The 27,228-nt window shown below is 42.8% G+C and overlaps 1 protein-coding gene across 1 annotated transcript in view; it reads right to left on the minus strand.

Annotated features, from left to right (window-relative positions):
• ptpn11b (protein tyrosine phosphatase non-receptor type 11b) overlaps positions 1-27,228 on the minus strand; it is a 68,964-nt gene that overhangs the window by 17,772 nt on the left and 23,964 nt on the right. Inside the window, exon 3 of the mRNA XM_055024299.1 lies at positions 188-382. Coding sequence (XP_054880274.1) covers positions 188-382 — 195 coding nt within the window. The remainder of the gene's footprint in view (positions 1-187; positions 383-27,228) is intronic.

Consider the following 27,228-nt stretch of genomic DNA (forward strand, 5'->3'; position numbering starts at 1 on the left):
TCTGTGATTATTTTTCTGAACAGAACAAGAACATTGAGTTTTATGCTGCTCTGATCAGAGTTTTCTTCATAACTATTTCAAACTGATTGGATTTGAAGGTTCTCCAGTGATACAAGTTGCTTCATGTTAGAAATCAAGTGGATTTGTCCTGACGCTGTTCTCATGCCATCTGGATAGTGATGTTTACCTCTCAGAGGTGGGGTCCTTGCAGTTGAGTGGATACTTCAGCTCGATGACGTGGCCGTTCCTCTCACGCAGCAGGTCCTGCTGTTCGGTGTAATACTGCACCAGCTCGGCTAGCGTGGCAAACTTCTCACCGCCGTACAGGTCATAGTAGTCCCCAGAGTTCTGGATCTTAATGTGGGTCACCTCATTGTTTCGCCTGAGTAAAAAAGTCAACTTATTATTTTCACAGAAGAGCAACGAATTTGATCAAAACAAGCTTTTTTTTTTCTTCCTGTTGACATTTTCTCAGGTTCCCTGCAGAAATGTAAAAATAAAGACCTGAACAGACACAAACAGCCACCCACGCACCTGCCCATGCAGTATAGAGCTCACACAAAGACATCCAGACTTCGCCCACACAAGCTCAGCAAAAACACACATAAACACGTCCAATTTATCAAGCCATCTGCTGCCTTCCTGCCTTACTCCCAGCAATCCTCCTTCAAGAACATGCAGATCATGTCAAGTCACTTCAAACTGTTACATAATCCACCTATTGTCTGTATTTAAGGATCTGCTTTTATTTTGACATTAAAGGAAATACACAAAAATGATAAATTAGCTGCAATCTAAGATGAGAAATCTTAGCTTTAATATGAAATGGAAGAAAATTATACATATAAAGACAATAATATATGAAGTGTTTTGTGCATTTGTTTTCAGACTCTTTTACCCTAATGTCCCAAAATAAAACAACCAGTCATCCAATAAATAAAAGTCTTCTTGTTTGTAATTTAATGAGAATAATCCTATAAAGACCGATTTACCCAGAAGTGAAAGATAAACTCTGGAGGAGCTGGAGATTTCTAGAGATGGTGGAAAAATTTGCTACCAAGACGACTAATCGTCCATTAATTATCCTCCACTGTGGTATAAGTGTCTAATAAGACACTATGTTTTTAAGAAATTGATCTTAAAATCTCATGTCCAAGCAGCAGTCTGCAGCACATTAACCCATCTATAACTCAGTGACTGCCTGGTGATATTTAAGCAAACAGCTGAAAGTCAGCTCATGTTATTCCCCTGCTAATCTGACCTTTATTAATGTTGAAGTTTAGGGGTTTATCTCAGATTAGGCAGATAAATCACAAAGCTAACAGGAGTTTAAAGCTTGGCAACATTTGGATTGGTTGCTTCAGCCTCTGGTGAAGGTGGTTATTTGCTTTGATGTAGCTATTCAGGACTGAGATGGTTCCAGTTTTGTGATGCCAGTGTGTTTGGAATGGTGAAAACAAAAGAAAATAGCACCAGGTTTAACTCTGAAACTAGCTTGGTGGAAAGGTTTTTAATCTGTTAAGAGAGCCAAAGCTTTGCCAAGTTAAAGAAACGAGTCGACCAAGATCCCTATGGAAATGTGTAAACCTGGCTTTCAAATATATGCAAAGCATTTTTCTGATAACTGACTAATTATTTCTCTCTACATTAAAATATAACTACCTTGAAAATGAGCTTATTATGTGAGCAATCTCATATAGAATTAGCAAATGTAAACAGGAGAAGAACACTTGAATTCAGTGTGTGGTAGGGTAATTCAATAGATTACACTGAATGTTCAGTGTGTAATCTATTGAATCCATATCAAGACATTTATTAGTTAGTAGTACAGAACAATGTTGGCACACCCTTAAAAAGTTCAAAATTAATGTATCTAAAATTAAGGTCTTACAAATTACATTTATTGTAAAAATGAAATTATCCTTCAATATTTTAATAAGAGAGCTTAGATTTGTGTTCTTTTCTCGCTGGCTTTTCTGTCAGAATCAAGTTTGAATCTTTGTGACATTTTCATTGATTGACTTGACATGGTGGAGGCTAGCTATACCTCACTGCTAATATACTGTTGCTAGCTAGCTATACCTCACTGCTAATATACTGTTGCTAGCTAGCTATACCTCACTGCTAATATACTGTTGCTAGCTAGCTATACCTCACTGCTAATATACTGTTGCTAGCTAGCTATACCTCACTGCTAATATACTGTTGCTAGCTAGCTATACCTCACTGCTAATATACTGTTGCTAGCTAGCTATACCTCACTGCTAATATACTGTTGCTAGCTAGCTATACCTCACTGCTAATATACTGTTGCTAGCTAGCTATACCTCACTGCTAATATACTGTTGCTAGCTAGCTATACCTCACTGCTAATATACTGTTGATAGCTAGCTATACCTCACTGCTAATATACTGTTGCTAGCTAGCTATTCCTCACTGCTAATATACTGTTGATAGCTAGCTATACCTCACTGCTAATATACTGTTGCTAGCTAGCTATACCTCACTGCTAATATACTGTTGCTAGCTAGCTATACCTCACTGCTAATATACTGTTGCTAGCTAGCTATACCTCACTGCTAATATACTGTTGCTAGCTAGCTATACCTCACTTAGCAGTGAGGTATATATACTGTTGCTAGCTAGCTAGTTTTTTTCCATCATGGGTGAGTACACGTTAATCATCAGTTGGTTGAACAAAGTTCTCATATTTCCTAAATTATGGTCATAATGGTCTTAAAAAGTTATTGGTGCTCTCCACTAATCTGGTCTGTCTAGAAGAGAGGCCATCAAAAATGAATTTCTTAACAAAATCATAAAAAGTTGAACGTGTTTTGCCACAAACCCATGTAAGGACAGATGGCAAATAAAATGCTTCCTTTGGCCAGATTAGACCAAAGGGGAACTTTTTCAGTTCTATTTCTGGAGCAAACAAACACTTCTCATCACCTTGAACACGTCACTCCACTGTGATAAAACGGCAGTGGCAGGATTATGCTGTGGGGATGACAATCAGAAAGGAAAGAGAAGCTGGTCAACAATAAAATGGTTCACAATGAAGCAAGGTGAATCCAAAAGCACTGAATATTTGGCTTTCCACTTCACAGTTAGTTTGGCTGGATCTGTTTCTCAAAATGTCATTAAAGTCAGTTAAAGTTTGAAGCTGCAGCAAGACAAAATGTGAAGAAAAGGTCAGGGGTAGGAATACTTTGACAAGACAATTTTTAAAAATAACGTAAAAATCTGATCAGAGCGATCTTGTCATTTCCTTCATTATAATGTTAATATATGGTGGCTTGGACTTCAAGTTTTTCACAGTATTGTGTTTCTATTGTGATAACATTAAAAGTGACAATAAGAACTATTGATTGGTTCTTTTTTCAAGCACACAACATTCCCATCAGTAGTGAGCTCCTTCAGGCCACTAGGCACAAAGAAATGACCGATTATTGATTCTCTGGTTACATAAACAGCAGAGAAAACAGTAAAAATAATAACCCTGAAAATACATACTGCTTAGTTTTCATTTTTAAATAACATTATATGGAATTCATCATGGCAACGATAAATCAAAATCCTTGTGACGGTTAGAAAATGATCACGATAAATGATGAATATTCCAATATTTTGATTCTTCTGGACCAGTAAAGATTCTTCCTAACTCAAACCAAATTGATGCCACGCAAGTTTTAAATTGCAATAAATGGAGTGAATGGAAATCTAATAGGATGTGTTTTTCTCATTTCCAGAGTTAATGGAGTTAAACTTCATAGGGAAAAGGGGGGTCTGACCTCAGAGCTGAGGAAGGGCCTTTAACTGGGCCACGTACCTGTGGAAACTTGCTAGCAGCCGCTAATAAAGCCATAAAGCAATTACCAGGAAACACAAGCAGAGACGGATGGGGAGTGAGGAAGAGATGGAATATGGGACAAATAAAAAAGAGAATGGATGAGAGCAGTGATTGTGAGAGAAAAAGCAAATTATGAGGGCTGCAGGAGAACTGATGGAGGAAAATAGGATTTGTGCCATTTGATATCACCATTAGCCGATGAAGAGTTGGATCAGATAGCACAGATTGCCCTTCTCCACTCTGAGTCTGATTTATGCTTGTGTTTTCTGTGTCGTCATCCCAAATATGTTATTTCCCAGTGAAACATGGAAGCAAAAGATTCTAAAAATTAGGGAAAAATCTTCTACAGATAACTAAAGATAAAAAGTAACTGCAAATAAATTTCCCTGCAGAAATTTTCAGAAGTATTTCTTTGGAGCTTTTTCACATTTTTGTAACACAAACACATCTCAGTGTTCTTTATTATTTTTTGTAACAGACCAACACAAAGTAGTCCATCAATGTTCCAATTAAAAGAAACATTTGAAATTCAGGGAGGCTTTCAAATTTCTTGCAAATAGAAACAAGAAAACTGGTTTGCATTTGTGTCAAATCCACTGACTGAATACTTTGTAGAACTTTCTTTGCTGCACGATTTCTGCACAAAACATCTATTAGTCTAACATATCTATTGAACAATTTCCTTCCATTTCATATTAGATTGCACCTAATTTGTCTGCTTAAGAAAACATATCAGTGTATAGGGGTTAGGGGTTAGGGTTACGAGAGATTCTAATATGACATCTTGATCATGGTTATCTCAGTCTTCTTATTAGAACGTTACACAACCAACCTGAGAAATTCTTCATCTTTTCAGTAGAAAACTAAATTATATTTCACTCAGCAGCATTCATTTATATCAGCCATTTGTTTGGGACTTTTGGTTGATATTCAGTTTCTTTTCAGTAAAATGAACCCTACATGAAGATTAAACACTGTTGATTTCTTTGAAAGAAAACTAAAATAATCAGCAGCATTTTTTGTACATTCTCCCTCATATTTATCTAATTAACCTATGACTCAGTCTTTTGATAATATTAGCCGTTTATTTTTTGACACAAGTTACTGTAACACCAACATTTACCTCAAAGACCTCACATTTAATACCACAATGTTTTTACTACACTTGACTGAAGCAAAATGAGATTTGAATTTAGGATTCAGATATCATTTCTTTCTGTTTACAGAATCAAAGGAAGAAACATGATCAATGCAGGAAGTTATTTGTTGGGCATAAATAGTTATGATACAGTCCTTGCATACGTCATTGTCCTACTGATGAGGAAATGAGATTAAAGACTTCCCAAGCTGGTTTATGACTTCCTGTTACTTCCAACGTCTGATAAAAGGTTTCCACTTGCTTCTTCTAGGTTAAAACCTAGAAGAAGCAAGTGGAACTGACCAATTATTTAAAGCTAACATCATACAAACATGTCAGCCTTCCATAAGTCTTCATTATCATTGCATTTTTAGTGCACAGTGATTTATTGTAGTAGCTGCATTAATCTAGTGATGGGTCCGGCAACACTGATGCGTCGGCGCATGCGTCCAAGCCCTGAGACGAAAACCTGTGGCGTGTTGCTTTCAGCAAGTCAGATGACCGATACAGGAATTGTTTCGAAATGACACTGATGCGCTATACTGTGTTTGTAAGGAAGCAAATCTGCCAACGGGATGCATTTGCCAAAAGAATTCTTGATCTTTGTGTCAACTATGGAGCAGCCTCAAGGCAAATGAAAGGTTTCGTAGTTTGGGAACATTTTGATCTTACATCAGAAAATAAATATTGGTTATCACTTCATTGTTGTTTCATCTGGTACTTTTCAGTTTCTACTTGATCTATCTGAATCTAAATTCAGCTGAAATTGACTCTTAGTTTACTTTCTTATTATGTTCTGCAGATTAAGTGTTGAATATGTTTGACAGAACCGTCTTATTTAAATAAATCCAACTCCTCAATGCTGAGGCATTATAGGGCCAGGAATCAGAATGAAGTCCCAGATACACCTAGGATAAACTCAGGCATATGTTCCAACCTCCCTTCCACATTTGTTGCATAAGGGAGAGAGTTGGCAACCCATCTTATTCAGTATAAAGGGTGTTATATGTAGACGATGTGGTATTTTATGCTGCGTCTCTCTGAGCGTATTACATATAAAGGTTGAATTAACCACATCAATGGCTTCTTGCCAGTCATCCTCAATGTATGTTGTGTCAAGGTCTCCCTCCCATTTCCGCGCAATGTCCCCAGCACCGCCTGGGGTGAGAGAGCAGAGCACCGCATAGAAAGCAGAGATAAAATGCTTAGGATTTTTCCGATTGACAAGGAATTTTTTAATCTCATTGCATGTGGCCAAGCCAGACTGGGAGAGCCTCATAGAACCGATGAAATGGCAAATTTGGAAAAAAACAAAAAAGTGTTCTTTAGGGATACCAAATTTTAACTGTAATTGTTGAAATGTCATGAGTAGATTCTCTGCAAAAAGATATCCGATCACTCTCACACCTCTGCCATGCCACACATGTAACAGAGAGCAAAGTGTGTATAGTATGTCTGTGTGAATTTTGCCCAAAATAATGAAGGTTGTGTTTGTTTTTGATGAGATTTTTGAGTAATGCCATGTTTTGGAGCCACCTAGTGGTATGACAACGCACTGCATGCGACGGGTCCTTCAGGCGCTCTCGCGGTTTCCCCCACCAGAATTCTGCGGAGTGCTGGTGGAGGTAGGTGCAAGAGACGCAGCTCTTCATTATTTTTTTTTACTTGGGGTCATATTTTTCTGGTTCACACACACACACAAAAAAAATTATTTAATAGAACTCGCAGGCAGTCAAGTCTTGAAGATTTGTCTTTTGTTTATCACTCTAGAGAAAGTTACACTGGTGCCATGACTCCGTGATCCCTGATCAGCTTGATGCTTTTCGCCCGGGTTGCTGTCATCTACAAGCTTCCTCTTTACTACAAGACATATCAACTCACCTGGACCACAAGTAAAGGATCAAAGGAAGAACATAAGCTACTGATTTTTAACTGAATGTGTTTTATTATTTTTTTGTAATTTCATTTTGAAATGGCAGAAAGCTTTCAACCCAATGTTGAATATATGTATGGTCAGCCCTCCTTTGGGCGAGGTAGAGGAGTAATGGGTCTCACTCTCCAATCAGGAATGACAGTTCGGTCAGACTTTTGTGCCTCACCCATGTTACCTGCAAGTAATAGGCCTCAGGGATTAACTTTCTATCCAGCTGAGACACCTATGGGGCAGATACCATGGGGGGGCCCGAGCCACTCTACATTTAATGCCGGCCACGACTTACAACAATTTAGTGACATGGTTTATCAGTTAGGTTCACAGATTGGAGAGTCCATAGCAAATAAATTGCTGTCTTCTGGTGTTGCTGGGGAAAAAGAAACCAAAAATGCCAACTGTTTGAAACAAGATGGCACACATATTGAAGACAGTCCTGTCTTTAACAGTCAAAAATTCAATATCATTGTAAAATCAGAAACAGCACCTCCAGTTTTTAGAGGGGAGAACACTGACAAATATACTGTGACTGAGTGGGTTGAAATGATGAGAAGTTACCTAAAAAGGCAAAACTACAACAGTTCCATGCAAACAGAGGAGATTATGGGGAGGCTAATGGGCAGAGCCAGAGATGTGGTTAAGATTGGTCTTAAAAGTGACCCTATTTTAAATGCTACATGCTCCCCAGATGTAATTTATAACATCCTGATTCAATACTTCAGTCACACATCCTCCTGCCTGCCACTGCAAGACTTCTACTCCACACTGCCATTTCAAAAAGAAGATGCCTTTGATTACTGGATTCGCCTCAACAAAGCTGCAGATATGGCTGAAGAAGGTTTAAAGCGTCAGGGGAAACAAACTGACGACATGAGCAGTGAAATTACTAAGATGTTTGTAAAACACTGTCCTGATGCAGAAATGGCTTCAGTATTTAAGTATAAGCAAATACATAAATGGACCTCAAAAGACATCCAGGAGAGGCTAGATGAGCACCAGAGAGAGCGTATGTCTAGGATAAAAACACCAAGTCACAAACCATCTGCAGCCCCACTGTTTTGCTATGACACACACATTGAATCCCAACATTGATCTTTGGTGCACAAAGATCAAACAATGTTTTGTCCTCTTACAATGCACAGCCTCCCTCCGAGGTTCCACCAAATCCATTAGAGCCCCCTTCTCCACAGTTTTACCTTCCTGCCCTGCAATCTGCAAAGCAGCACAGCCAGTTCTCACAAGTGCAATGCCAGCCTTTTGTTCCAGTCCTACAAAATCAGCAGCTCAGTCTCCCACAAGAAGGGGCCATGCTGGGAGAGATGATGTCTATGCTCAGGCAGGTCCTTGATAAAGTTCAGGTTGGTGCCCAGGTATCATCTGCTCGTCACAGGCGCACATGGGGTCGAGCCAGACCTGTTATAAACTGTCGTATATGCAATGATGACAAGCACACTACAGAAGCCCACTGCCGTTCAGACCGCCTTTGCTTCACATGTTTCAGCCCTGACCACACGAGGCGCTCTTGTCCAAACAGAGCTGTCCCAACCGACAATGTGCAGGGAAACTAAGCGACCTGGAGGCCACATGGGTCAGAGTGATTCCTCCCACATATTTGATGCTGCTGAACTGTATCAAAATATTCAAAGACTAAATGCGTCTGAAAATATTATTATGCAAGACACACGAAAAGTAAAAAAAAGTGACAGTTTATTCTACACAAATGTAAAAGTTAATGACAAATTAATTCTTGGTGCCATGCTGGATAGTGGTTCAATGGCATGCTCATTGAGCGACGTAGCCCTACAGTCACTGATTAATGCTGGTGTTGTGATCTCTCACCAGGAGGCTACTACTTACCCTAACCCTAACCCTAACCCTACCCTTGGGATGTGGTGGTTCCAGAGTAAAACCGACCTCAATAGTGGATCTCAATATGGAGATCTATGGATGTCAGCTGTCAGTCCCCACCTTTGTTGTGAAAAACCAACAGGCTGATCTGCTTCTGGGCTCCAATGTAATCAGGCGACTATTACACCTATTAAAGAAAGACTCCTCCTACTGGGCAGCAATTTCCACACCTCACAAAGGACTCCCAGAACACGAAGAATTTCTCTCCCTTCTTGCTGGCCTGGACCATTGGTCTGGTGAGACTATCCCAGACAAAGTTGGCATGGTGAGATGTAACACAGCTACTACTCTAGAGGCTGGCACTGAGTATCTTGTATGGGGCAAACTTCCCAAGGGCACAAAATTATCACCTGGTTTAACTGTGATGTCTGAGCCCACATCTTCACATTCCGCTCCCCGTGGCATTTTGGTAGCGAGAGCTGTGATACCGCTCTGGGGAGACAGGTTAGTCCCTCTCAAGATTTAAATGTTCCTAGTGGGCCTGTCACATACGTAAGAATGCTAAACTGGCCGACATATACACCTGTCTTGCTTTAGAGGACCTAGATATGCAAGATGTAACATGCTCATATCAGGCCACCTCTGTCAAACACACTGATGTTGATTCTGCAGCTGAAAATAATGACAGTATACAGGAAAGACTGAGAAGTGCTGGTCTAGGGGATCTGGACCTACAATCTTGTGATGTGTCAGACGACTGGCGGAGAAAGCTGGCAGATCTTGTGATCAGTTATGAGGATGTCTTCTCCCGTCACCACTTAGACTGTGGAGAGGCTAAAGAATTAGTACACAGGATCCGGCTCACTGATGAGAGACCCTTTCGGCTGCCCTATCGTCGTTTGCCTCCTGCTGAGTACCAGAAACTCCGTCAAGTCCTGACTGAAATGGAGGAGAAAGAAATTATACGGAAATCGACGAGTGAATTTGCCTCACCTCTTGTCCTTGTTTGGAAAAAGAACGGTGACTTACAGATCTGCACAGACTTCAGATGGCTCAACAAACGGACCCTGAAGGATGCTCATCCTCTACCACATCAGGCTGACTGTTTAGCTGCCTTGGGAGGAAACATGTTCTTCAGCACAATGGACCTCATGTCTGGCTTTTACAACATGCCACTCCATGAAGATGACTGTAAATATGCTGCCTTCACAACACCTATGGGGTTGTACGAATACAACAGACTTCCCCAAGAACTGTGCAACAGCCCAGCAAGCTTTATGAGGATGATGACCTCAATATTTGGTGACCAGAACTTCCTCAGCCTGTTATGTTACCTCGATGATTTGCTGGTGTTTGGACCATCTGAGGAGGTGGCCCTCAAGAGGTTAGAGATGGTGTTTGGTCGTCTGCGTTACCATAACCTCAAACTGGCTCCAAAGAAATGTTGGCTGCTGAGAAGATCTGTGAAGTTTCTTGGACACATAGTTGACAAGTCTGGTGTTTCTACAGATCCTTCTAAAGTTGAGTCCATCAACAACATGCTCATAACAGATCTCATGGAGCCAGGTGGTATCACTCCATCCCATTCACGCATTCGATCATTTCTCGGCATGGTCAACTACTACCAACATTTCATCCCAAACTATTCTGCGATTGCCAGACCACTATTTGACCTACTGGCTGGTGCAAAACAGAAACGTAAACCAAAGATACACACCACCAAGCGAAAACTCCAGTTCCGCAAACTAACTCCAGCTGATTGGACAGACAAACATTTCTCTGCATTCATGGAACTTAAAGCAGCTTTGGTGAACTCAGTAATTCTGGCCCACCCAGACTTCAACCGTCCATTTGTCCTGTCTACCGACGCATCGCTAGATGGTTTGGGTGCAGTCCTCTCACAAGTTCAGGAGGGTGAAAGTGTGGCTCGTCCAATAGCATTCGCTAGCAAGTCTCTCACACGTGCTCAAAAGAATTATCCAGCCCACCGTCTCCAGTTTTTAGCTCTGAAATGGTCGGTGTGTGACAAATTTAGCCACTGGCTGAAAGGACATGTATTTACAGTGTGGACAGACAACAACCCACTCACCCACATTCTCACAAAGCCACGTCTGGATGCCTGTGAACAACGATGGGTGGCAAAACTGGCTTCTTATATCTTTGATATTAAATATATCCCTGGTCCTAAAAATGTGGTGGCAGATGCCTTAAGTCGATATCCCTTCATCAAATCTGCCATGGGAAGGAGGCTGTTACAGAGCCCATACAGCCAGTTACTTCATGAGGCCCTCCCTGTTTCACCTGGTTCAGTACAAGAGGCTTTTAGACAGTCAAATGCCAAAGACCAGGACTCCAACGTATTACACTTACCTGGCAGCGCAAAGTTTCAGTCCTTCACCAAAGATGATGTTAGTGCTCTCCTCGAGACACACAGTGCATGGGAGGCTGCTGCTAGAGTACGAGCTGTCAACAACCTTGAACATTTGCCCCAGTTGATTGTCCCATCTCAAGATGATCAACCTGTGTTTTCAGACACTATATTGAGAGAAAAACAGCATAATGATCCTATATTGTCAAGAGTGTTATACTATGTTGAACGTGGCCGTCGCCCATCAAGAAGAGAGAGATCGAATGAACAAACAATGGTCATTAAGTACCTCAAACACTGGGAGAAGTTTACTCTGTCCAATGATATCCTTTATAGACTGTCTAAAGACCAACTTACCCGTAAGAGACGCCATCAATTCGTGGTCCCCGATTCTCTTAAGTCTGATGTTCTCAAAGGAGTTCACGACAATGCTGGTCATCAAGGGCAGTTCAGAAGTTTGGCTATTGCTCGTCAGAGGTTCTTCTGGCCCCATATTCACCGTGATGTCAAAGATTATGTTTGTCAGTGTCCCAGATGTGTCATCGCAAAGTCTCCAGATCCAGATGGCCGAGCACCTCTTGAGAGTATAAAAACATCTGCACCACTGGAGATTGTGTGTATAGACTTTTGGACCGCGGAGGATTCTAAGAACAGGTCTATTGATGTGCTGGTTGTAACTGACCATTTTACACGGCTCGCTCAGGCCTTTCCTTGCCGTGACCAATCTGCAAAACAAGTGGCGAGGCAGCTTTGGGACAAGTATTTTTGCATCTATGGTTTTCCTGAGAGAATCCATTCTGACCAAGGTCCGTCTTTTGAAAGTCAACTCATAAGTGAACTGTTGAAAGTTGCTGGTGTGAGAAAATCTCATACAACCCCCTACCATCCAATGGGTAACGGCAGCGTGGAACGCTTCAACAGAACACTGGGAAACATGATAAGAGCACTTGCACCAGATGCAAAACAGAATTGGCCAAAACAACTTCAGACATTGACTTTCATGTACAACTGCACAATCAATGAAACCACAGGATATGCCCCTTTTTATCTGATGTATGGGAGAGTGCCACGCCTCCCTGTTGATGTACTTTTCAAGAACATTCTTCAAGATCCTGAAATTGGTGGATATGACAAGTATGTACTCTCCCTGACTAAAGATGCTATGGCCATAGCTCAAACTCATGCAAACAAGGAACAAGATCGACAGGCTGGTTTCTACAATCGCCAGACTAAAGGAAAATCTATTGGGGTCGGCGACTGTGTTTTAGTATCAAACAAGCGTGAAAGAGGCAAACGCAAAACTGCTGACCGCTGGGAGTCTACAGTGTACACAGTTGTGGGCATGAATCCTACAACTCACACATATCAAATAAAACATCCCAACAATGGTCAAGTTCGAGTCGTGCATCGTAACCTCTTGATGCTAGTGAACTTTTTGCCTGTCGATACGTTCAGCCAGCCTGTCGACTCAACTGCCACCACACCTGACAGCTCTGATATTAACACTGTTCCAGATGCTCTCAGGTCAGTCATTCAAGAAAACGATTCAAGAATCAGAACACAAGACTGGGTTAGTTCCTTATCTGATGAGCCCCCTGATGTTGGAGATGGAGATGTTGTCTCTGCAGCACAGGCAGATGGGGAATCTCTGTTACCCCCTAGAGAGATGGACTGTGACAGTCATCCCTCAAATACCTCAGTTGACACACAAAGTGTATGTCCACACACTTCACTAGATGCTCTATCTATTACTGACACTGAGCCTGACACTGTTTACACAGTTAGAACCCGTGTTGGGAGGATAGTGAAGCCTGTCAATAGACTGTTTCAGGTGATGACTAATATAGCTGATGATGATGGTGTTAGTCAACTTTTTGCCAGGGTTTCTAATTCAGTGTAGACATTTATAGTAATAGGTTCTTTTGCAACCTGACTTTTTCTTGTTATGAGTTTTTTTAGTAGTGTATATCACCATTGTGGATACAGGTCTGGGTTTAGGGACCCCTTTTAGTTTTGGGCATGGATTATGTGGGATGTAGGCTGCATCCTGCTTCCAGGAGCTGGCAATGAAAAAAAAAGCACAATTCTCTTGCTACTCCATTCTTTTTAAAGGATACTATTTAAGTTGGACTTTGTATATTCATGACAGCTAATTCATATGACTTAGTTATTTATTTTATGTTACGGTGATAATTCTGCACTTTAATCATTTTGGTCAAAATTCAGCAGGGGTGGGTGTAACAGAGAGCAAAGTGTGTATAGTATGTCTGTGTGAATTTTGCCCAAAATAATGAAGGTTGTGTTTGTTTTTGATGAGATTTTTGAGTAATGCCATGTTTTGGAGCCACCTAGTGGTATGATAACGCACTGCATGCGACGGGTCCTTCAGGCGCTCTCGCGGTTTCCCCCACCAGAATTCTGCGGAGTGCTGGTGGAGGTAGGTGCGAGAGACGCAGCTCTTCATTATTTTTATTTACTTGGGGTCATATTTTTCTGGTTCAGTACTTAACAAAATACTATAATAACAACTGACATTCATAAATATAAATTATGAAGTTTTGTCGTGGTTGGGCTGGAAAAATATGACCCTATGTGTGAGAGCTGCGTCAGTTGGTGTTCCTGGCTGACCAAACAGTCATGACGCTAACTATATCTTTTGTTTTTCAGCTGAGGGACCACTCGCAGGCAGTCAAGTCTTGAAGATTTGTCTTTTGTTTATCACTCTAGGTGGGTTCTGGTTATAAAAAACATATATATACATACAAAAATATATAGAGAAATGTTTTCCAAATGTTATAACTGTTAACTGTTGGCTGTGATGGCAGTTATTTTACTGTTGGTTTTGTTGAAGTTATTTTGAAATGAGAATATTTTGTTTTGATTTTAAGAAATTGTTAACTGTTCGATTTAAACTATGCGATCACACACACACAAAAAAAATTATTTAATAAAGAATTCTGCGTAGTGCTGGTGGAGCTGAGGGACCACTCGCAGGCAGTCAAGTCTTGAAGATTTGTCTTTTGTTTATCACTCTAGAGAAAGTTACACACAGGTCAAAAATGTTGGGCTCAAGCTTTGGGATAAAATCCTGGTTTCTTGTAAAAGGTGTCAGGAGTGATGAGCAGGGCCCTCCTGCATGGTTCCTGCATGGTTCCAAATTCTCTGTCACACTAACTGTGTTATAAATAATTGGATTATGTTTAATATCTCTCGATAGTCTCTTCTTATCGCAAGTTGTGAGGCTCCACAAGGAAGCAGGCTTAGGCCCACGAATCCAGGCAGGGATCCGAGTTGAGATGAGCATGTAGCCATTCCCAGAGATAACGAGCATGGTAATTGAACCAATTGTAATAGTAGATGTTTGGCAAAGCCAAGCCACCTCTGTCCACAGGAAGCTGTAAAGTTCTGATTTTCTGTCGTGGTCTCTTTCCATGCCAAATAAACCTGGAAAATTCCCTCTCTATATCCGTAGTAACTTTTTTGGAAAGCCAAAGGGGTAACATTTGGAGGGGATATAAAAGCCGTGGGAAAATGTTCATTTTAATCAAACTTATACGCCCCATAAATAAACTTTTACAGGGCAACAATCGAGAGCGTCCTCTGCCTCAACGTGACTGTGTGGTATGGTGGCTGCACAGCACTGGAGAGGAAACAACTGACACAGGTGGTGAGAACAGCACAAGGCATTGTGGGATGCCCCCTCCCAGACCTGGACTCTATTTACATAGGCCGGGTCAAGAAGAAAGCTGGATCCATAGCCATGGATTCCAGCCACCCGGGCCACAGACTGTTTGTGCCGCTGCCATCAGGCAAGCGGTTCAGGAATATACGGACTACAACAAACAGACTGAGAAACAGTTTCTTCCCCACAGCCGTCAGAGCCATAACTCCCTGCCGCCCTCCCACACATATCATAACCTCACATACACCCACCCCCCCACCCCCACAGCCATATTGTTCTGTACTTGCACTGTCACATCATCTGCACTTTACCATAATTGGACCTGCTGCTTCTTCTTTGGTGTGGTTGAGTGCCTTTAGTTAATTTTAGTTGTATATAATATTATTATTATGTGTTTATTTAATATTGTATATTTTGACTTTTTGCACGGGAGTTGCAATAGAAATTTCGTTGAATCCTGTTCAATGACAATAAATGCTATTCTATTCTATTCTAAATGATAAGGGAAGGTCATGCCACCTTTCTAAGTCCCTCCTTATTTTGCTAAGTGTTGGAGATAAGTTAAGCTTCCATAGCTCTGACAGGTTAGGGGAAACATCAATTCCAAGGCAAGTGAAGCCATGTTGGGAACATCTCAGGGAACAACTAGAGGGTAGGTCCTGAACAGTAGCAGTAGCGAGTGGCATCGCTTCTGATTTATCAGAATTGATTTTATAACCTGGGAATGAACCAAACTCATAAATAGCGGAGAAAATTGTCATGACTTCAGCGTTTCTGCTCCACCTTCTGCGCTGATTGCTCATCACTCTCACCTGCACTGTGCTGCTCCCTATTTATACAGCTGATTTTCTCCAGCTCAGTGCGAGATCGTCTGTTGCCCTTGTCACAGCTTTCAAGCCATTGTTTCATGTCCCAAGGAGTTTTCTGGTTTACTGATCCTGCCTGTTTTTTGACCCTAGATTCTGCCTTGTCCTTCGGCTGCTGAAAGTACTCTGATCTCCTGTTAAAGAACCCTGCATGTCGCCGACCCTGCCTCCTGCTTGCTGTTTGCTGGATTATCTGTGCCTGTTGCTCTCCTGTGCATGACCCTGGATCGTCTCTCTACTCCGTCTCTGGTTTGTGGACTTTGCCCCTGTGGTCTGTTTGTTCTCTGAGCCCCCAAGACTGTCTGTTGTCCTGTCATCCTACTTCGTCCCACCCCCGGCTGGATCCCTGTCCCCTGTGGATCCCTCCTCCTTTATCTGCTCATTTTTTCCCACCCCGTTCAGTCCCATCTAAATTATTATTTTTTGTCATTAAAACTTCTGATTTAACTTTCTCCTGTGTTGGCTGCGTTTTAGGTTCTGGCTTAGTTTGCTTACCATTACAGTACGATCTCGCCATTATGAACCCACAGCCAAATTCTGATTGGTGTTCCAAGGTGGAGGGTGCTATTTCTGGCCTTGAAAGAAATGTCCAGCAGATTTACAGGGACTTTCTTCTCTAAGGGTTTCCCAAGCCCAAGCTAGCCCCCCAGTTATGCGGCCACCCCCACTTTCGGTCACCCCCATGGCTAACGCTAGTAATGAGCCCAATTCCACCCCTGAGCGTTTTGATGGGGATCCTGAACAATGCAGACCTTTTTTGACCCAGTGTTCTTTGGTTTTTGAACTCCAGCCCTCTGCCTTCCCATCTGAGCGGGCCAAGGTGGCCTATGCTATCTCCCTACTGTCTGGCAAGGCTAAGCTGTGGGGAACTTCTGAGTGGGAGAATGATGCTGACAGCTGTGACTCATTCTCAGAGTTTTCTGACGAGATGAAGAGGGTTTTCGATCCTATCCGTCCTGAGAGAGAGGCTGCCAGGAGACTGTTTTCCCTCAAACAGGGCTCTCGACCTGTAACGGACTACATAATTAATTTCCATGCCCTGAAGTCCAGTTGTTTTTGGAATAATGAAGCCCTGTTTGACGTTTTTTACCAGGGTCTGTCTGATGACATCAAGGATGAGATCGCTACCCGTGACCCTCCCAAGACTCTCGAGGCCTTAGAAAGACTTGCCACACGGATAGACCAACGCCTCCGCGAATGTAAAAGGGAGAGGTCTTCATCTAATTATCAAAGAAGGGTTTCAACCGTTCAGGTCAGTCTAGGCAGCATGCCCAGAGTCCTCACGCCCCCCCTTGTTGAGACTGAGGAGCCCATGCAGCTGGGTAGAGCCAGACTCTCAGCTGAAGAGAAAGAGAGGAGGTTCAAGAATCATCTGTGTTTCTACTGCGGAGAGAAGAACCATCAAGCTCTTAACTGCCCGTCAAAAGGACATGCTCAGTAAGGCTGGGGGGGTCCTTGCTGAGCCCGATCTTCAGATCTCAGAACCCTTCCCACAATCGGTGTACCATCAGATTTCTGGACTCTCTTGAAGGGAGGGAAGTTCCTGTTTTCATTGATTCTGGTGCTGATGCTGACTTTATTGATGTTGGTCTAGCTCATAAGCTTGCACTAGAGTTGGAACTTCTAGAGAAACCACGTGAGATTTTTGCTATTGATGGGCATCTTATTGATCAAGTCACTCACTCCACTAAGCCTACTTCTGTGCTTATTTCAGGAAATCACCACGACAGGATCACATTTCTGCTGACCAGTCTCCAGAGATTCCGGTGATTCTGGGACGCCCTTGGCTCATCAAACACAATCCTGTCATTGACTGGTTCACTGGTGAGGTTCAGTCTTGGGGACCATCTTGCTCCACTTCATGTCTGCGGGAAGCCCCTATCATGGTATCTCCCTGTGAGATCAACCAAGATTACCCAGACTTGTCTAAAGTCCCTGAGGTTTATCATGATTTGTGTGAAGTGTTTAACAAGTCTAAGGCAACTTCTCTGCCTCCCCACAGAGAGTATGACTGTGCTATTGACCTTCGGCCTGGAACCACCCCACCCCAGGGCAGATTGTATTCCATTTCTGGTCCTGAAAGACAGGCGATGGAGGAATACATTTCTGATGCCCTCAAGGCTGGACTAATCAGAAAATCTTCTTCTCCAGCAGGTGCTGGATTCTTCTTTGTGGGCAAGAAGGATGGGTCTCTTAGGCCATGCATTGATTATCGAGGCCTTAATGAAATTACAGTTAAGAACAGGTACCCTCTGCCCCTCATGTCTTCTGCTTTTGAGCTCCTTCAAGGTTGTACAGTGTTCACTAAGCTGGACCTGCGTAATGCCTACCATCTGGTCCGCATAAGAGAAGGAGACGAATGGAAGACGGCCTTCAACACCCCTTCCGGGCATTATGAATACCTGGTCATGCCCTTTGGGCTCACTAATGCACCAGCTGTTTTCCAGGCGCTGGTTAATGATGTTTTAAGGGACATGCTAAACAGATTTGTTTTCGTGTACCTTGACGACATCTTGATTTTTTCGAAGGATCTACCTACCCATGTCAAGCATGTCCGTGAGGTTCTTCTCAGGCTCCTCCAAAATAAGTTATTTGTTAAGGCGGAGAAGTGTGCATTCCATCAATCATCTATATCCTTTCTTGGTTTTGTCATAGCTCCTGGCAGGATTAACATGGATCCTTCTAAGGTGGCAGCCGTCTTGGAGTGGCCCGACCCTTGTAGTTTGAAGGAGCTCCAACGGTTTCTTGGGTTTGCCAACTTTTATCGCCGTTTCATCAAGGGTTACAGTTCAGTTGCTGCCCCTCTTCATTTACTCACTTCTACTAAGACCCAGTTTAATTGGTCTTCAGAGGCCAAACAAGCCTTTGACAAGCTTAAGCGTCTCTTCACCTCTGCACCTGTTTCTCCGTTTTCCAGATCCGTCCAACCCTTTTGTGGTGGAGGTTGATGCCTCGGACACTGGGGTCGGCGCTGTCCTGTCCCAACGGTTTGCTGATGACGCCAGATTACATCCTTGTGCCTTTTTTTCTCGCCGGCTCTCTTCCTCTGAGAGAAATTATGATGTTGGGACAGAGAACTGTTGGCTATAAGATTAGCATTGGAGGAATGGAGGCACTGGCTGGAGGGTGCCACACATCCTTTTACTGTGTGGACAGACCATAAGAACTTGGAATACCTCAGGTCTGCCAAGAGACTGAACCCACGCCAAGCTAGATGGGCACTTTTCTTTAGCAGATTTGACTTCACCCTGGCCTATAGACCTGGCAGCAAGAATGTCAAACCTGATGCCCTTTCTAGACTTCATCAGCCTTCTGTCTCTCCATCTGATTCTGTTGACCACGATTACATCCTTCCTTCCAAGACTAGGCTTGCTCTTACTAGCATTGAAATCTTGCTCAAGAGGAGTCATCAGAAACAACCACCTCCCATTCAGTGTCCTAAGGGTCTTCTGTTTGTTCCTGAAGATATGGTGTCTAAAGTCCTTCAGTTCTGTCACAGCTCTAAACTTTTTTGTCACCCAGGCATCACAAAGACGCTTGCTGTGGTCCAGTCAGGATTCTGGTGGCCCACACTCAGAAAGGACACGCGAGAGTTTGTGTCGGTGTGTGCCACTTGTTCCAGAGTAAAGCCCTCCAGACTTCCCCCTGCTGGTCTTCTACGACCTCTGCCTATTCCACATCGTCCATGGTCCCACATCTCAATGGATTTTGTCACCGGCTTGCCTTCCTCTCAAGGTAACACTGTGCTCCTCACTGTGGTTGACAGATTCTCCAAGATGACCCACCTCATTCCGTTACGAAAGTTGCCTTCAGCACCTGAACTTGCTGATGTCATGGCCCGAGAAGTTTTCAGACTTCATGGCATTCCCCGCAACATTGTGTCTGATAGAAGACCGCAATTCATTTCCCGCTTCTGGGGAGAGTTTTGCTCTCTTCTCGGCATTGATGTTAGTCTCTCTTCAGGTTTTCACCCTCAGACGGACGGCCAGACGGAGAGGATGAATCAGGAGGTTGAGTCCAAGTTGCGCATCCTTTGCATGGATGCTCCCAGTCGCTGGTCCCAGAACTTACCTTGGGTAGAGTACGCCATCAATGGATTACCATCTAGCGCGACAGGTCTGTCACCATTCAATGTTGTGTATGGCTATCAGCCCCCCATTCTCTCTGTTCAGGAAGGCGCTACCCAGGTCCCTGCTGCCCATTTATCAGCACGTCGTCTCAGAGTCTGGAGAAAGGCCAGAGCGACACTCTGCAAGACCTCTGCTGTTTATACCCGTAATGCCAATCGCCACAGATCCCAAGCACCTAGATACCTGGTGGGTCAGAAAGTGTGGTTATCCACTAAGGACTTACCCATCAAGGTAGAAAATCGCAAGTTGGCACCTCGTTTTGTGGGTCCATTTCCTGTTGCCAAGGTCATTAACCCAGTAGCTGTGCATCTCAAGTTGCCAGGCTCGTTGCGCGTACACCCCACTTTTCATGTCTCCAAGGTCAAACCTGTGCTGTTATCCAGGTTTTTCCCGCCTTCCAGACCCCCTCCATCCCCCCGGCTCATTGATGGCGCTCCTGCCTTTACTGTGAGTCGCTTGTTGCGTTCCCGACGTTGGGGCCGTGGCATCCAATACCTTGTGGACTGGGAGGGCTACGGTCCTGAGGAGAGGTCCTGGGTCCCTTCTCGTCTGATCCTGGATAAGACTCTCATCCGTGACTTCCACCGCCTGAATCCGGGCCAGCCCAGAAGGGCGTCAAGGGCCGCCCCCTGAGGTGGGGTGATGTCATGACTTCAGCGTTTCTGCTCCACCTTCTGCGCTGATTGCTCATCACTCTCACCTGCACTGTGCTGCTCCCTATTTATACAGCTGATTTTCTCCAGCTCAGTGCGAGATCGTCTGTTGCCCTTGTCACAGCTTTCAAGCCATTGTTTCATGTCCCAAGGAGTTTTCTGGTTTACTGATCCTGCCTGTTTTTTGACCCTAGATTCTGCCTTGTCCTTCGGCTGCTGAAAGTACTCTGATCTCCTGGTAAAGAACCCTGCCTGTCGCCGACCCTGCCTCCTGCTTGCTGTTTGCTGGATTATCTGTGCCTGTTGCTCTCCTGTGCATGACCCTGGATCGTCTCTCTACTCCGTCTCTGGTTTGTGGACTTTGCCCCTGTGGTCTGTTTGTTCTCTGAGCCCCCAAGACTGTCTGTTGTCCTGTCATCCTACTTCGTCCCACCCCCGGCTGGATCCCTGTCCCCTGTGGATCCCTCCTCCCTTATCTGCTCATTTTTTCCCACCCCGTTCAGTCCATCTAAATTATTATTTTTTGTCATTAACTTCTGATGGCTGCGTTTTGGGTTCTGGCTTAGTTTGCTTACCATTACAGAAAATAACTGGTATTGAGATGCTGAAGTTGATGCCATAATCCAGCGAAACTACATAAAAACCTCAACAGATCCATCCACCGCACATTCAGGAGAGATTTTACACGTCCTTACATTGATATTTAGTTTTAGAAGGTGAAATAAATAAATGACAGTCAAAAAAAATCAAGTAAAACTAGAGATGTTCCAATCAGGTTTTTGCTGCTGATTCCGATATCGATCCTTCAGTTCTTTGCCGATTGCCTTTAATGGCTGTTAATTTTTCGCTTTAGGCATAAATTACCATGTTATCTGGCAAAATGGAAATTTTATCTGGCAATAAATTTGCATATAGACATTATTCTGTTCTCACGCAGGTGTGCTGTACTGCTTGAGACAGATAGCGAACAAAAAATAAAAAACTCCAAACGTTGCGTCGTCTGAACTTTTATTTCTCTTTTCTGTAAAAAGACAAAGATACTTAATACTTGAACAAGCTGTCGCTCAGCCACGTTATACATCAGAAAAATACTGGATAGACTGAACTAAACAAAACAAGACCTAACTCAAATACTACCACAATACAACATAAAATAGGACTCTTAGTAATCTTTTAGCATTACAATCCACTCCCCGTCTGGTATATTAGGAAATATACCACTCTGATTCAAACACGTGTGGCAGTGTCGGATAAAAGCACTACCACATCACTAACGGGCCTAAGATACGTTTTAATAGTACCTTGTTTCACAATGTTAACCTCAACCTTTTTCACCCTGTTGTCTCCACTGGGAATGCCCTTGACCACAATACCAATAGTCCACTCATTGCATTGTACATGGTTATCTTTCAGGAGAACAACATCACCCTGCTTGACATTTCGCCTTTCTTCATTCCACTTTTGCCTCTCCGGGTGGTGTAGGAACAACACCAGCTTTCTGCGTTAGAAGTATTGCGGGTGAGAGAACTTCAGGGAATTCAGGATCACTTGAAACAGGAACATTTATGATAGCCATGATCTCTGCCATGAGGGTGACCAAAACCTCATGCGTGAGGTGGGTGGTTGAAGTTTGTGATAACAAGCCATCAAGAATGCGTCGAACGAGTCCAAACATTCTCTCCCAGACTCCTCCCATGTGAGATGAATGTGGGGCATTGAATGTCCAGGTGCAGCCTTTGTCCCGTAGATAACTTGTGATCTCTGGGTCTTGAGCATTGATTTGTAACTCCTTGCACGCACCAATGAAGCTTGTCTCTTGGTCTGACCTTAAGTGTTTTATGGCGTTTATGAAACTTGAAGTTGATATTGTCTCTATGACTCTATGTGCACGGCCCTGGTACTGAGACAGGTGAACATTACTGCCCATTTTTTACAGTCGGTGTTATTTGCCCTTGTGCAAGGAGACTTGACATTCCAAGGCCCGAAGACATCCAGGCCTACATGAGTAAACGGAGGGTCAACTGCAAGTCTGTCAGAGGGCAAACTAGCCATTTTCCGCACTTCTGTGCGACCTCTAAGTTTCCTACAAGTTACACATTTGTGAAGTATGCTGTAAATTAACCTCTTGCCACCAATAATCCATAATCCTGCTGAGCGCAGAGCACCTTCAGTGAACTGTCTGCCTTGATGGGCTACTTGGCTGTGATAATATCAAACTAAAAGAACGGCAAAATGATGATTACCTGGAATTATCACAGGGTGTTTCTCCACATCTGGAAGATCTGCTGCTTGTAAGCATCCTCCGACCTTTAACAACCCACCATCAATAATATGGTTGAGTTTTGCAAGAGGACTGCGTGAGGAGATGTCTGTTCCTTTTTTAAGACTTTCAAATTCTTCTCTATAAGTCTCACTTTGAACGCACTGAATGATTGCTGTTTTTGCTTGTGAGATTTCTGCAGTACTGGCAAGATAGCAACTGTGCCAACCTTTACATGTGCTTGAAACTTTAGAGAATGACTTAGCAACATGAATGAGAGATTTGATTGCTCTTACTACAGATTTCCAGCTTGAGAAACGAGAAAACCTGTGGGATCCAAGCCCTTTTTCCTCTGCTTTTGTTGCTAGGGAAATTACTTGAGGACAAATTTCAATATCTGTTGAAGGCTGCACAAGGTAAAAGTCTTTGTTTTGTTCTGGATCTTTTGACCGTGTGAGAAAATGAGGTCCAGAGAGCCAGGTAGTCTATTGCAGTTGGGTTGCCAATACAGCTCTTGTCCCGTGATCTGCAGGATTCTGGTCAGTAGTGACAAAATGCCACTGGTCTGGTTTGGTAGATTTGCAAATCTCTCTGTTGGCCACATATTCATAGAATCTGCGGGTGTCATTATGGATGTAGCCTAGAACTGTTTGGCTGTCTGTGTAGAAGTTCACTTCATTAAACTCAATATCACTTTCATCTATGATCACTTGAGACAGTTCCACTGCCAATACAGCTGCACATAATTTTAAGCATGGGATAGTGTGGGCAGATGATGGAGCCAGCTTAATTTGTCCATGACAAACCCAACATGACATTGATGACCAGTGTCAATAACCCTGAGGTATGCTGCAGCTGCTATTGTTGTTGAAGCATCTGAGAAAATGTATAGTTCCCTTCTCTGAGCCTGGGATGCTGAAACTCCAACAAATGGTCTGTGGATTTGGAGATCTTCAAGAGCGGTAAGTGAATTAGACCACCTTAACCACTCTGCCTCTCTGTCTGCTGGTAAAGGCTCATCCCAATCTTGTTGTCCAATAGTTAACTTTCTGTACAATGTATTTCCTTGGATTGTAACTGGAGCAGCAAATCCAGGGGGATCATAGAGGCTGTTGACAACAGAAAGTATTCCTCTGCGGGTGAAAGGTTTGTGTTGCTTAGCAATTCGAAATGTGAAACAGTCATTTTCCAGGTTCCAGCTCACTCCAAGACTTCGCTGAAGAGGGAGAGGGTCAACAAATCCAAATCATTGAGGTCCATTGCTCTTTCTTCTGGAGGAAATGCGGTCATCACATGACTGACATTTGAGACTATTTTATGAATCCTTATATTTGACTCAGCCAACATGTTCCTAGCTTGTGTTAGGAGTTCGATGGCTTCCCTTTCGTTGTCCACTGAAGCCAGACCATCATCCACATAGAAGTTCCGGAAGACAAACTGCTTTGTATTGGAGCCATATTCTTCTTCTCCAAGTTCAGCTGCTCGTCTGAGACCATGGACTGCAATAGCCGGAGAAGGACTGTTGTCATGCGAAACTCCACGATTTGTTTTGCTAAGGTCATTATCTTGGAACCATAGAAACCGAAGGTAATTTCTGTGGCTTTCTTTGACTCTGAAGCAGTAAAACATCTTCTCAACATCTACAGTAACTGCAACTCATTTTTGCCTAAAGCGTAGTAGAACAACAAGCAATGGTTCAGTAGGTCTCAGAGGTAATAAAATTAACATTAAGACAGCCCCCACAAAGGGATAAACACACCTTCTAATTGCATAGGGAAATACACAGTTTTAAAAAGCTTTGCTTACAACAAAGAAGTCGAATCTCTTTGTGCTGAGTGAGTGATTCCCAAAGATGCATCTTTGTTTTTCTTTTCAACTCATTGCAGGTTGTTTTATTTGTCATTTTGTTGGACTTTTGATTTCTGGGTGAGATGCATTCTGTATGCATTGAATTCTCTGGATAAAGCTCTAGATATCTGAAGTATGATGTTGCATTCTTTGCACTTCACAGAAACTTTACAGTCTGTGGCCAAGTGCTTAGTGGATGAGCAACAATGAAAACAAATGGAGTTTTCTTTTAGATAAGCTTTTCTCTCATCTAAGTGTTTCATTTTAAAACCACGACACTTTGCCAAAGAATGTGGCTTACAGTGTATTGGGCACCTCTCTGCTGGTTCCTCCAGTTTCTTTTCTGATACACTGTTGATGACTGCAGGTGCGACTGCAACTTCAGTTTTTCTCATTGACACCGTTTTGTAAATGTTTTTGTGCCTTAATGATTTCTCTGACTTTACATGAGTCATAACATTAATGTAGAGAACATAAAACTTGGATCATTACGTGTTTTCGCTTGACTACATATGAAGGGTGGAAAGGAAACATTACGTTCTTCCTTGTATTTGGAACCCTGTGTAATCCAGCGTTCTTGTAAGGCATAAGGAAGCTTTTCCAAAATAGGGTTAACCCAGAGGTCGGCAACCCAACATGTTGAAAGAGCCATATTGGACCCAAAAAACGAAAAACAAATCTGTTTGGAGCCGCAAAAAAGTAAAAGCCTTATATATGAAGGCAAAACGGGCTCTAGGTGTTTATATTAGCGTATTATCAAAATGACTAAGTGTATACATAATTAGTATTCATGATTAAATGTTTATTTTCCCTGCAGTGCGTCCTGGAAGGAATGACGCATCACGTAACTCTTCTGTTGTACGATGGAGCTTTATGTTAACCTTCTGTTACAATATGAATGTATTTACAAAATTAAAGAAACACAATAAAGAAATCAGATTATTGATATCATTTTTATTATGAAGAGCAACAGGGAAAGTGTCATTTTTCCCCCCTTTTGGAACACAAAAAATCTGCCCCCAAATGCAGTTTGCATAACGATAATCGCTTTTTGTGAATAATCACCGTTAAGTGTGTGATCAAAAAAACAACAAACGGAGTGTAATAAAACGGCAGCCTTTTGAAAATGTAAAGTATATAAAATTAAGAGTTTAAGTTCAATTTCTGTGCAAATGCCAAGCAAGTCAGTGCAACAGTAACACAAAGCAGCCATGAGCAACCCGACCTGAGCAACGACACAAAATAATATTGCTAAGTGTCATTCTAAATGTGTGCTGATGAAAATGACTATTGCTTATTTATGTAAATGTGTAGTTTCGGCTTTCATTGAGGTGCGCTCCGGAAAGTACGGTACTCTTTTCATTATTTGACAACTTGTCGCTACAGAGCAAACATTCAGGCAATTCTTCCACACTGGCAACGAATGCAGATGATTCGGTCCAAGAATTGTAGAATTGAATGTTTCTTCTACACATTTTTATAGCATTGGAAAACATTAAGAATGATTGTATCATGTTTGTCCTCCTACAGAAACCATATTAAAACAAAACATAAATTTTTCCAGCCCCATCTCTTCTCTTTTTCAAACATTTTTGAAGAAGCTCCAAAGAGCCACTAGGGCGGCGCCAAAGAGCCGCATGCGGCTCCGGGTTGCCGACCCCTGATCTAAAGTCTAAAGTCTGATGTTTTGTACCCCTTAGCCATTCAGTGCTCCATAAAAAGTAATTACAAGTTTATTCTTGTCCAATACATCAACAGTTGGAGAGATGTAAAGTCATATTTTGATTCAAAATGTGAGGACAACCCTGCTAGCACACCAGGATGTATCTGCGTCTGAGCAATTATCTAGGTCAGTGATTGATCCGGGAGCTGGTTAGTGTTCAGTTCACCATCTGGAACGGTTACCGGCTGACAGGAGAAATACTGAAACTGAGCAACAGGACATGCTGCAGCTCACAAACTGAGCTCTCCATCTCCACACAGAGGATTGTGTGTTTTCATTCTGTTATATAACTCGGTTTAATACAAATTCTGCTTTATCCTCCTTTCTTTGTTTCTGCGGTGAGGGAGGAGAGACAGAACAATGGTCATTTGACCTCAGAGCGGTTTAAATCTGTCATTCACTCACACCGCTAACCATCCAGCAGTTATTTAGGACACCAAGCATCACAAAGCTGCAAACCGCATGTCTAAAAGTCAACGCCTGACTCTGAACATCTAAAACCTCCCTGCCTGTCCGACTGAACTGGAGGTCTTTTACTTAGTTGTTCTTCAGGTTCTTCCCTCCACAGGCCCACAGGCCCACAGGCCATGTGACCCTGTCAGCTCCGTCACAGAGAAAGAGAGAAACATCTGGGCTTCCTTCCAGGCGCTCGGTCAAACCATCCGAGACTCAAACGTTTCTGCTGTCCAGGAAGAGCGACTCTTCAGACTTTCTCCTCTGTATGGGTTGATTTTCTGCTCTGTTATCGCCACAGCATGAGGAGCTGAGTCACCTTACACACACACCCACACACACACAGCTAGCCACCAGGCCTCTTAATTAAAGTCTACGCTAGTAGTTCTCTAGTACTAGAAACTACTAGTACTAGTAGTTTCGGCATGACTGATAAAGACTCATGCCGAACTACAGCATGAGTGATAAAGACGTTCATT

Source organism: Poeciliopsis prolifica, unplaced genomic scaffold, assembly GCF_027474105.1.
Source record: "Poeciliopsis prolifica strain line A6 unplaced genomic scaffold, Auburn_PproV2 SCAFFOLD118, whole genome shotgun sequence".
NCBI classification, from domain to species: domain Eukaryota; kingdom Metazoa; phylum Chordata; class Actinopteri; order Cyprinodontiformes; family Poeciliidae; genus Poeciliopsis; species Poeciliopsis prolifica.